The following is a 12,305-nucleotide window of genomic DNA, read 5'->3' on the forward strand; positions in this document are numbered from 1 at the left end:
GAGAAATCAGTGTATTCTTCAGACCTTCACATATGATCTACAGTAGCCCTTCCTAATCTCTGCCACTTCATCTGAGAAATGAGAGACTGCAGAGAACGTAAGCTGCATCCTACCATTACACATGTAACCACCTGCTCCTTGATGCGTCCAGATACAATCTATATAATAGATCTAATTTTATTAAATCTGCCTGGAAACAAAATTGAATTTAAAAAAAAAAACTTTCAAAATAGCTGGAAACTTCCCATCTTAATTCTCATCTACTTTTTCTTCATCTGATATCAATACATTCAACCAAAGATGATCTATGATCCTGATGACTGAGTGAGTCCCAACCTAGGAGGGAGAGGCTCTGGTTTCCCACCTACCCAATTCATCACTGGTGTGACCTTGAACAAGTCATCCCTTATCATTCTCAATTATCTTATCAGTGAATCAGGTGACTTAGTCACCATGATTGGTTCTAAGATCCTTTAAAAAACATGCATCTCTTAAAAAGGCAAAACCGAAGGAAAATAAGACTGTATGGTTTTAAATTCTCAGTCAGAAGTAGAGACACACAGCACATGTAATTAATAATCACCACCTATGGATTTTATGATGGCAATTTGTTCGCTCCCATGCTCAGGTCATTTAATATGTGCCTACCTACAGCATACCCATAAGAATGGATATTTTCCATTTAAAAAAATGGCTTTAAATGAAGGTCAACAGATGGTATTATACAGCAGTTCCATGATATGATATCTGCTTAATTTTTATCCCCTGTATAACCCCTTGGTACTTGGTGACCTCTCTGAAACACCTTTCCTTGTTACAGAGTGACTCATTTTAGAGTTTATATAACAATTATGGGCTTGTTATGTTGCATAGCTCCAAAACAGCAATTTTATATCATGATGCTTTTGTCCTAGGTTTTCCCTTAACTAAAAGTGCCTTATGTGACCAATAAGCAATACGAAGCTGACATTTCTGAGCCCAAGCAGCTAATCCTAGATTGTATTTACCTATTTTCAAATATTTGCACCATCTGTGATTCTATATTAGTTTTTTTGGATTCGCTGTTACAGCTCAAAGACTACAGCTCTGAGTAGGAATGAAGCAGCACTCCAAATGTAGAATGCATTATAAGCATGAGAGAGAATTTAACCATGGGATGGGAAAAGAAAAGAACAAATTCAGGAAAAGCAAGTGCATATTCAGTTTTCCAACTTCAAAATACAAACTTTGTTGATTCTCCTGTACTTATCAGTAATATAAAAAGGGATACCATGAATTTTCTTAACGAATCCCTAATCCATGTTTACTCTGGAGCCAAGACTATTCCATATAATCTCCGTATCAACAAAAATAGAAGCTCAATATTAAAGGTGCTCTGAATTGTGGTCAAAGTAATGGAGAAATAAGCTTTAAAGCTGGTATTCCCATCATCTGGGAACCTCAACATCAGTGTAGCACTGATTTCACAATGCTTGCCTCTACATATTAATAACAACAACAACAAATAAATAAATAAATAAGCACCACCACTTTTCAGCACCCATCTCATTGCTAATCCTCAGAACACTCCTGCAATGTAAGCATCATCCCATTTCCAGGTGAAGTATTAAATTCGGAGAGAGACTGAGGAACCTGTTCAAATGAGTAAATAGAATTTAACCTGAAGTTACATGAAAAGAAAGCCCTAGTTCTTTCCACTAAAACGAATTCTGTGTCCTTCAAAAATTCTTATTTATTTTGCATATAAAAGTCTCAGATCTAGTATTGGAACTTGGTACTCTGAAAAAACTATCAGCTTTATCTTCCAAGCAATCCAGTGAATCAGAGGCCTGCTCTATTAACTTTTCGAGGAAGTTCTATAATTCACCTACATGCTTTCCAGAGTTCCAAAGTACATCCCTACTTTCTGAAGGAGGGAGTCATCTTGTCACTAATTCATTGACTACTGAACTGCAATTTCAAATGCTGAGGGTGGAGATAAATGGAAGGTCATTCATCAAAGGGAAAAAAGAAGAGATTTAAGAATGCCAGTGTCTGCATGTATGATGGAAGGTGTTAGCATGTCCTTTGAACAGTGGATCTCAGTTTACTTTCAAAATGACATTATGGCATGGAAGGGACTTCTTGCCATGGCAAATTAGAGAAGATGCATATATGGTTCTCTAAAGTTTTGTGTCCAGGTACTAAAAGTCTAAGGACCATTGGCCTAGAACCAACACATCACAAAGGAGAAACCAATGAATGTCAAGTGAGTTTTGCCTAAGGACTCAAAGATTTTAAGGGAAAAAAATTTTTAAGTTAGTCTGATGTCAAGTGCTAAGGAAGGCAGATATGTCACCAAGACAAGAACAAAGATGCTTTATCAACAGCTGAATCTGGCAGCAGGACACATAGCAAACGGCTGTAAGTAAGGAGGCCCAGAATCAAGTACTGTCTCTTGATCTAACAACTGTGTGTCCTAACACACTTCACCTCTCCATAGGCTATCTCTTGATTTGAAAACAAAGGCACTAGATTCAGCAATGGGAATGCTTTCTCAAAATGGTATCATCATTTATGACTTTATGGCCATTTCAAGGAAGAATCTGGAAAGGCAAGGCCACCGCGGACATCATTGTAGTTTAGACATCAGGGAATCGACCCTGGCCAGAGACTGATCTCAAGACATGCAGAGGTGGAAGGGACTGGATTTGGATTTGGACAGAGCACGGATGCATGTTGAGACAAAGGAATCAAAATTCTCATCCTATAACACAAGAGGCAACGACTCTGTGAGCAGTCAGACATTCATATAATGCCACTGTGGCACTAATGTTTGGTAAACCCCATTTGAAAGCAGTAACAAGCAACCTCCATAAATGTGAACAAGGGTGGGTCCCTTCCATATCAACTCCATGCTCGTTTCACATCCACCTGTCACTGCCAATAGGACTGTCAAGAAGTGAAACACACATAATTCCTAGGATCAAAGGAAAGGAATAGTCCTTTTATAATCCCTTTATAGTACTCTAGTAAAGAAACAAACAGTAAAATGTATAGTCTTTTCCCTTAAAAACCCATAAACCTAGTGGAGTACATAATCTATTCATAAACTCCTAGACACTAGGAAATGTAAATTATATACTAATCTATCCAAATCACCTATTTCTACATTGGACAAATTCTTCATGAATTTTATATTTTTTTCTTCTTGAAAAGATATAGTTCTGACCTCTATTCAGAAGATGCCTTGACTCATAATCTTGATTTGGTGTCTAAGAGAGAAGAATGAGTATGCATGTTTGTGAGACATTGATTTAAAGTGTTGATAAAAAAAAAAAAAGACTTTCTGGCACTTGTTTCAAAACATGTGAAATGAAAAAAATAGTAGCCATGTCCTGCATTCATTAACTTATATTAAAACTTTTCTTGGAGGTAAGATACAATTAATGGAAGCGACAGTATTAAGAGTTTTCACTTATTTGATTCGTCCTGCCAAAAGTAAACCCAAGTAACAATAACAGGGGAGGCCTACTTCTAACCCTGTACAAGCATTATTAATGCAACTTCAAGTGGTCTCTCTGGTCCATTATTTGAAAATAAATCGCAGGACAGCCTGCCATTCAAGTTCCCAATTATAAAATTCAGGTTTGTCAGATTATGTTTTCAGAGCAGAGGCTTTCGGGTGGTATAAGAAATTGAATCCTCATTTAGATTTCAAAAAAGGGGTGAGGATAAATATAATAAAAATGCCCTTTTTTCCTCACTTTTCTTCATTTGCTATCTTCTAACCAGATATAGTTTCTTGCACTGACCTGAAAAAATCAGTAAATATGATAAATTGCAATAATATTAAAGTCAGATAATATACAGCTTGGCTAGGGAATACACAGCTTGGCTTGGCTCTCTCAGATGTAAAGTCAGTTTTGATTATGCACTCAACTAACTCTTCTTAAATTTCAACTCAACATATCACTCAGCTCCTATATGCAAAGAATTTGAGTCAGTCATTTCTGGAGACCAAACTTCCGGAAAGAGGATATTAAACCATGAACACTTCAAAGAAGATCCTGAGTCTTTCGGGAAGACAGGTTATCATCTAAAAATGGAAGAAATCAGTCAGATTGTTATACATTGATTTCTACCTATGACCTATAATAATCTAACTCTAAAATAACCCATTTATTTAGCTTGTAAGTGTAAAAATGGATATGTATATATGTGTGGTGTTTTTTATGTACACACACCCACCCATACATATATTCTGCACTTTCATCAATGTAAATGGAAAATTGCCTTTGCAAGATATGAAATAATCTTCTCAGATAATCTAGAAACACAGTAGCAACAAGAATAAAAATACTGAGTTCTATCTTGGGCCAGATGTTATGTGTGCCCATTCATACAGAATGTCTCTAACTCTTGCAACATTCTTGACATCCTCTTCCTTTAAAGATGAAGGAATGGTTCTAGAGGGATTAAACAGTTTGCCCTAGATTGCATAGAGAATGATAGAAGATTCTATCTGAAATCTGTTCTCTCTTCCCAATCCTACATTGAGTCGCCTCTCCCCCAAACATAATTAAATCTGAAGATCATTTGGCAATTCCCAAAATATTGTACAATATACTATTCTGGTTAATTGAATTACCATATTATCTGAAAGTTGATTTAAAAATTATTAAAGTTTCAGCAACTTTCAAATAAACTATGGCATGTCAACCTTGAATAGAAAATGAAAATCATTTCTTGTTATATGGAAGATGATACAAGGGATACTGTTAACCTCAATTACTGAACAGAACAGTCTGAAATAAAATATTTTATCAGTTTCGGATAAAAGTAAGTTTCCTGTATTAGTCTGGCAGTGAGTGTTACATTCACCATTACATCAAGTCCTGTCTGAAACCCTGAGGATTCAGGAGAGCTTAATAACAATGAATCTCTAAGAGAAGAGCTCTCTCTTCAGCACCCCATCCTCCCCACCACACATACTTCCATCTTTCTTTATCATCCTGGAAATAACAAGCATTTCTTTTAGTTAATATATAATGAGTAATCAGAATGTCTACCAGATAGGGCGGTGGTGGGTGTACAACTTAAAAGCCTTGGAGAACAGGGGCTATCTAGTTGGAAAAAGTAACGAAGAATTGCCTATTGACAAAAAGCTTATGCATCAGATCAGTACAAACTTTTTAAAACAATAGTATGCTGGGGATAATCAATACTGAGCTATTGGACTTCTTAAGGCAGGGCAGCATATACTCGGGCAGAAACACTTCTAAATTTATAAGAGGACATGTTTACAAAGACCTTTGCATTCCATTACGTATTTGCCCCCTTTTTTTGGACCTTTTAAAGGTCTTGAGTTGAGACAAACCTCCAACTTTCCTAGTTGATGCATGTATTCCTATATGCCCCTCATTGCAGCCATCCCTCCTTCATCCACGAGGGATAGATATATTCCAAGACCCCCAGAGAATGCCTGATACCCCCAACAGTGTTGAACCCTGCATATACTGTTATTTCATGTGTATACATGTATGTACATGCATACGATGTATATATATATACACATACATACAAACATACGATAAAGTGCAATTTATAAATGAGGCATAGTCTGAGGTTCATAATAACTAATAAAATAGAACTTTTATAATGTACTATAATAAAAGTTATGTGAATGTGGTCTCTCAATTATTTTATTAGACTGTACTCACCCTCTGATGATGATGATAATGATCATGATGATGCTGTGAGAAGATAAAATGTCTATGTGAGGAAATGAAGTGAGGTGAATGGTGTGGGCACTGGTACTGAGGGCGAGGCTACTACTGACCTCCTGACACCAGGTCTCCACAGAGGAGCATCTGCTTCTGGGATCTCAGCTGACAGTGGGGAACTGAAATCATGGAAAGCAAAACAACGAATGGGGGTGGGGGTGACTACTGCATAATGTTTTAGTAAAACATGAGCTTGATTAGAACACACATGAAGTCACTCAGCAAGTATGAAAATACATGGGGGTAGTTCTATATTTGGAACCCAAGTATGAAATATTAACTTAAATATTAAAGAGCATATCAAACATCCCCTTTCTCCATGCTCATAACCTTATAAGGTGTATTACACTGAAAACATATTCTGCAGCTAATTCACCTGTCAGTGAGAATTAGCCAATGTTTATTTCCAGTCTGGATCCATATAGAGTAGGACAGTAAAGAAGTGAGCTTTGATTGAACGGAAGCAGAGATTTAACAGAGTATTTTTAAGTGTGCAATGTCTGCCAAATCAGCCCTCATGTTAAAAGCAAATACTATAGATCATTAACATAATATTTATATACATGTGCAAGTTCATTTGGAATCATTCAAACATGTGTACTGAACAATGTAATGTTTTGTAAAATGTTAGCATACTAGTTACAGGTGGCTCAATGATCCTTTAAGCCTTTTTTCTGCTTTTTCTAGGCTCCTATTCCCAGACTAGGGAATGGGAGCACAGTTGGTATGAGACAGGCTTTCTTCAAAAGCCTCTACATATTATTTCATTTAATTCTTACAACAGGCACATAAAGGACCTACAGTCACCCCCATTCACAAATTAAATATAGAAAGTGAGTGATCTTGACCACGAAAACAGTGATGACTGGTGGAGCTGGGATATGAACTTGAATCTCTGGTTTCTAGTACATAACCCATAGACAATAGTAACATTACATATTCATAAATGATTCAATGAACCAAAAATTTTAAATTGCTTTATTTTTACTCAGACTGGGAGAAATTTGGTTCCAGTGTTTTGTTTCTAATGTAATGCACTGCATAAGATAATGCAGCATTAATATTTAATAATGCAATTTTCTTTAACTTGTTTTTATATAGTTTAATCATTCTTAAATGTGAAATTTGCTCAGTCCCTGAAATAAATACATTAGAAGCTTACAAGCTAGGAATGTTTTGTGGTATGTTCTAAACTCAGTAGATAAAATGTCATGTATACATGTAATAAGACATACATTACATCTGTAATAAGAAATTAAGGGATAGTAGGAAATGCATAGTATCTCCTAAGTTATAAAGACTCCTACATAACACCTTTATCCAATCTAAATTATCTTTTATAACCAAATCATGTAGAACTCTCCCATTAGATACTATATATTTTATGTTCAACGCCTAGAAGAAGAATAATAAATCATCCATTAAATTTTTTCAACATGATTTCTAAAAGCTTTTTTTGAGGTTCTGTGCTAAAAATCAATAGTTTATAGACTAAATTATAACATATTTTTATATTTGTCAGGGAAACATGGAAGAATAACTTTTGGTAAGTTTTCATTAAGCATACACTTGAAAATTTTAATCGTTTACTACACCAAAGGTAAAATAGAAAAACAGAACTTTAATTTCTGTATAGTAACATTTTGGGCAAATATTACCTAAAAGTCAAAAGTACAATAGATATTTTACAAAGGCATTTTGCACATTATATACTTAATTTCAATTTTGGCCATAAATTATTTCATCATAATAGGCTGCTGCATACTGAATTTTAAGAGATTCATTTTCCAATACTTTTTTTTATGGAGAAATACAGAACTAATGATGTCTTTGCAGCCAAATAATTGCTTATAAAAATATACTTTTTAGTCATACTTCAGAAAGTAGGATTGTGGTTTTTCATTTGTTTGCTTAGTTTTTTGTTTTGTTTTGGGTTTTTTTGTCAGCTTTGTTTTGTTTTGTTTGCTGTTGTTGTTTTTGGTTTGTTTGTTTGTTTTGCTTTATTTGGAGCTTAGAGGACCCTCCAACATTTTAGGAAGTATTTTTACCCATTGGATTCAGCAGAAGGGTGCCACCTGGTGGAAATGTGGTTGAATTCTAAACCAGATCTAACTATAAACATCTATCTATTCCTTTAAGAAAGCTTGAAAGTCCCATCATTACCAAGATTTTTTTTTTTTTAAGTTCCTATGTACTTATCAGGACCTACCTGGCTCTTTTTGTATTATTTCCATCAATAGAAGAGCTATTAAGTTAATTTTAAATTTTCAAGAGCTATTATTTACATTTATAAGCAAAGATTTAAACAAATTCTTCATCCATTTTATATTCAGTTTGTACACACACAATATTTGCAGTTATTTTGCATTACGCTAATAATAATGTGTTGAACTGTAATTGTGTAGAAGTCAGAAGGTGGGACTTTACAATTAAACTACCTTGTTTTATCTTACTTATCACAGACTAGGGTTAAGTCTCATCTCCACCACTTATGAAGACAAACTTTATCAAGTTAGTTTCTTTAATCCTATGTATTCTCATCTCTAAAATGGGAATGACCACAGGACCTAACTCAAAAAAGTTGCTTTGAGGATCAAGTAGAAAAAATGTATTTAATAAGCGTTACCTTATCAGTCCAGAGGACGGTACTCGGCACATGGCAAGCATGTAGGAAGTGATTTTTTTAAAAATAGTGAGTTATAACTAATTACTCAAGATTTTAGATCCCTCAATGTAAAATGGGATACTAATCATATTAAGAATGACTGTATCTACCCATGTCAAAGCAATTATCTAGACATTCTGTAAATGTGGAGCATTATGAGAACAACAGAAATAACCATCATAAACATGTGATCAAGAAAGCTTTAAAAGAGAGACTACTAAAATGATAAGACATTTCCAATGACTCAGAATATTAATAAAAGTACACAGTCCCTGCTATTCTTGTTGCTGCTTGTCCCTGGGCAAGGGGTGACTCTGGTCATGGCACCACATGTCAGAGGAGAGTCACAGATGAGGTAAAACAGAGAGGTGGAGCTCACGACAGGACCATAACCACAACCAGATTCTGTAATTGAGTCTTCCCCTGTGCAGTAAGTGGAAGTAGGTGCTGATGGCCTCGGACAAGGCATTTTTGAGATTTCATAAAATACCATGAAAAGTGAAAGACCTTTCTGGCAATATTTAAAATCCTAAATCACTCAAAATCAATATACGGTGAGTGATTAGCTGGAACATTCCCCCTATTTAAACATTAAGTAGGACTTCATAAAGCTATACTTTTATTTAAATTTGTGAATCATTTTTTTTCAGAAACAGAGAAACCAGAACTATCATCCACGTCTATACGGGGGGTATTATAGCTAGTACCACATAAGAATCTTATGACTGTTGCAGAATCATACAACAATGACTAATCCTGTTAATAAAAACTTAGGAATCTCAGAGCAAGTAGTTTAAACAGTCACAGCAATCATCCACATTATCTGGTCATCATTTCGTATGTCAACCTTCAGACGAATAGATCTAGATATTTTCTGGAAGTGCTTGGAAAACCCTCAGTGGGATGCTGCCATATATACTTCACTCTGCTTTCCTCCCCCTGGCAAAAGCCATCTCTTTCATTCTAACTCAAACACAATATGCATATCACTGACATTTTTAACTCATGTAAACGTTCAGAAAGGCACTTTAAAAACTCAATTAAAACAGGAGTTCTGCAAATGGCCACTCCCTGAATATCTGAAGTGGCCATAAACAAAAATGCACGCTAACTCGATAAAGGGACTCAAGCTCCATTCTCTCTTCAGCTGAATGTTAAGCACCAGATTAATCCTGACAAAAGGCTTTACTGTGCATATGTGGCTTATCCACTATATACATACACATTTTCACTTTCTGCGAGCTCCGCTCTGTCTCTTCCTCCCCACCTCCAAGGCCACTAAGCTGTTTGCAGCACCTCAAGTAACCAGCTGGTGTCACAGGTTAGTGAGCAAAGATTTCATGTGGGGACTCTCACCTGACTAATCATTCTTATTGGAAGCATCATTCCAAGAGCAGTAGACAGGCTGAGCGGCTTGTTAATGAAATTTAAGGGCTGTCAGCTTGAAAGAGGAGGCTAAAGCCACGCTCCTCTCCCGAAATGAGTTTTATAATGTGCTAACCAGTTGCTACCTTGTGGTGTGTTGAAAGAAGCAGAGGAAGAAGATGTAAGGGAAAGGGACAGATCATACAATACAAATGTTTTAATATGTTTATACTTCTCTCAGGGTAGGGAATCAAGAGGCTGGTTTAAGGAAACAGCTGCTTTGTAAACATTCAAACATTCACCCCCCCTAAATGGAGGGGGAGCTTTAAGGCACTAAGCAATCCCCACCACCTGTGTGAAATATATGCCGGGGAAATGAGGAGGGAAGGGAGAAAAGAGAGACCACAAGCCAGGACAGATGACCAAGACTAGAATATTAACAACAGCAGCCCTGGCATCTCCGCCGCCCTCATCACCACCGCTCCGCGGTTTGGACAGCTTCTCTTCACTTGCTCCTCCGTGTTAGCCTATGTGAAAAGCGGAGCCGCTAACGGAGCCTAGCCGCTTGCACCTCCTTCACCCCACCTCCAGCAACGAGCTAGGAGTGTCTGTGGCAGAAAGGCGTCGGGCGGCCTTCAACTGTGCCCTCGGGGCAAAGGGCCCACGGCCGGTACCCGGGCGCCGGCAACCTCCAGCTCCGTAGTTAGCCCATAACCTAACTGGAAGCCCTCCCGGCTGGAGTCCCTGATGGATGGAAACGTGACAACACCTGGAGCCGGCTCATCGCAGCCTCCCTCCTCCTTGCCTGGGAGCCTCAGCACTCCCGACGTTACAACTTTAGGAAAAAGCAACACCGAACTCCCGAGTCACCCCAATCCAGGGACGGAGGCGAGATGAACATCCCCCGTACGGTTATGCTACAAATCTCTGAAAACCAAAACAATAAAAGGGGGTGGCCGGTGCAGAAAGACGGAAACGGGACAGAAATAACCCTCAGCCGGCACAGAGCACCCCATCTCTGCAGACACAAGACATCTGGACCCGACAAATCACTGAGGCCAGCACCTTGCCTGCTTCCCTTAATAATTAATGCCTTTTTGCTCCCAAGCTCCGTTCCACTCAGCAGACCACAGATGTATGCCAAGCCTCCTTCCCCTGTTTCGTCCCCCTGCCCCGTCCGGGGGCTCCTCAAAAGAAAAAGGAAAGGAAAAACTCCGTCGGCCTAAAGGTCGTTTGCCTACTAGGCAGCTTTGACCGGGCGCTCGGTTCAGCTCCGGGAAGACCCCCGCAGGCGGACGCCTCCAGGAGCGCAGCAATTCCTCCAGTGTGCGTTAATTGTAACCAGAAGGCCCCCATTCCTTGGCCCCGACCGCCTCTCCACCCCCCTCCGGTGGCCCACCCGCCGGGGCTCCCGGGCCACCCCTAGCCTTTACCTCTCTCCCCCCTTCCCCGCGGCTCTCCACCTTGCGCATCCTCTCGCCCGGCCCCAGAGCGCACTCAGATGCTCTAACTTCCTGCGGAGTCCATGGAGGAGCGAGGGGAGCCTGGAACTGGGGCGGGGGGAGGGTGGGGAGAGAGAGGCGTGGGAAGCGCGGACTGGAGCCACCCTTCCCGGGAGGGCCTGGCCGCAGCTGCCAACTCTCACCTGGTCCGCCGGCTGCGCCTGGCTCGCCCTGGCCCCCGGGGTGGGCTGCTGCTCCTGCTTCATGGCTGTCATCGCCAGCGGCCCGCCTTGACGCTCACTTCCTCGCGGGCACTTCAGACTCGGGGACCGTCACTTGGCAGCGGTCGCATGTCACAGGAGCCCGGCGCTCTCCGAATTGGCAGAGGGAAAGCGGCAGCGACGGGGTGGGGGGAGGGGAGTGACGGGGAGGGGAAGACGAGCGGCACCAGGCTGGCTCCCCCTTGCAAGATCCCTCCTTCGGCTACCGCAGACCCTTGAACTCCCCACTCCCCCCGCCCCCCACCACCCCAAAGGGTAGAGAGCCTCGGAGACCAAACACGACCAAGTGGCAAGTTAGTGGAGCAGCGAGAGGCACCTGACCGCGCTGGAGCGACGTCTCACCGCGCCGGAGGAGCCCGGCTCGCATTCTACTGCAGTCCGCGCCCCCCGCCCGCCCCCGGGGGCTCCCCGCCACTCGCTCAGCGCGCCAGGTGGAACGGCCGGGGGCCGCGCTCCAGCATCTCCCGAGCAACCGCAACGCGGGAGAGAGCCCTGCGCGTCGCGAGAGCTCCCCGCACGCGCGGCCAAGGCTGCCGGGCTCCGCGGGCCCCCTCACCCCCGCCCCCCCGCGGGCTCCTGCTAAAACCCGGAGAAGCGGAGCGCGCCCGTGCGAAGCCCTCGGTGGCTCTATCGCTGCCACTGGGCATGCTCCAGCGCTCCGAGAAGGCAGGGGGCCGCTGGGGACTGGGGACCCGGAGCCCCATAAGGGTTGCCAACACCTGTCGGGACACAAGGGGTGGTCCCAGATTATGGCCCGAGGCTCTGCACCTCCCGATTTGGGGCAATA

General features: G+C 40.9%; 1 protein-coding gene across 2 annotated transcripts in view; it reads right to left on the reverse strand.

Moving 5' to 3' along the window:
* DPP10 (dipeptidyl peptidase like 10) overlaps positions 1-12,067 on the reverse strand; it is a 635,980-nt gene extending 623,913 nt beyond the window's left edge. The window contains exon 1 of one of the 2 annotated variants that reach the window (XM_027055933.2): positions 11,441-12,067. In XM_027055933.2, the coding sequence (XP_026911734.1) occupies positions 11,441-11,512 (72 nt within the window). In that variant the 5' untranslated portion in view covers positions 11,513-12,067. Of the gene's footprint in view, positions 1-11,228; positions 11,416-11,440 lie in introns of those variants that run through there. The other variant, XM_027055935.2, reaches the window with a different exon arrangement.
* Positions 12,068-12,305: the final 238 nt, after the last annotated feature.

The sequence above is a fragment of the Acinonyx jubatus genome, chromosome C1 (assembly GCF_027475565.1).
Source record: "Acinonyx jubatus isolate Ajub_Pintada_27869175 chromosome C1, VMU_Ajub_asm_v1.0, whole genome shotgun sequence".
NCBI classification, from domain to species: domain Eukaryota; kingdom Metazoa; phylum Chordata; class Mammalia; order Carnivora; family Felidae; genus Acinonyx; species Acinonyx jubatus.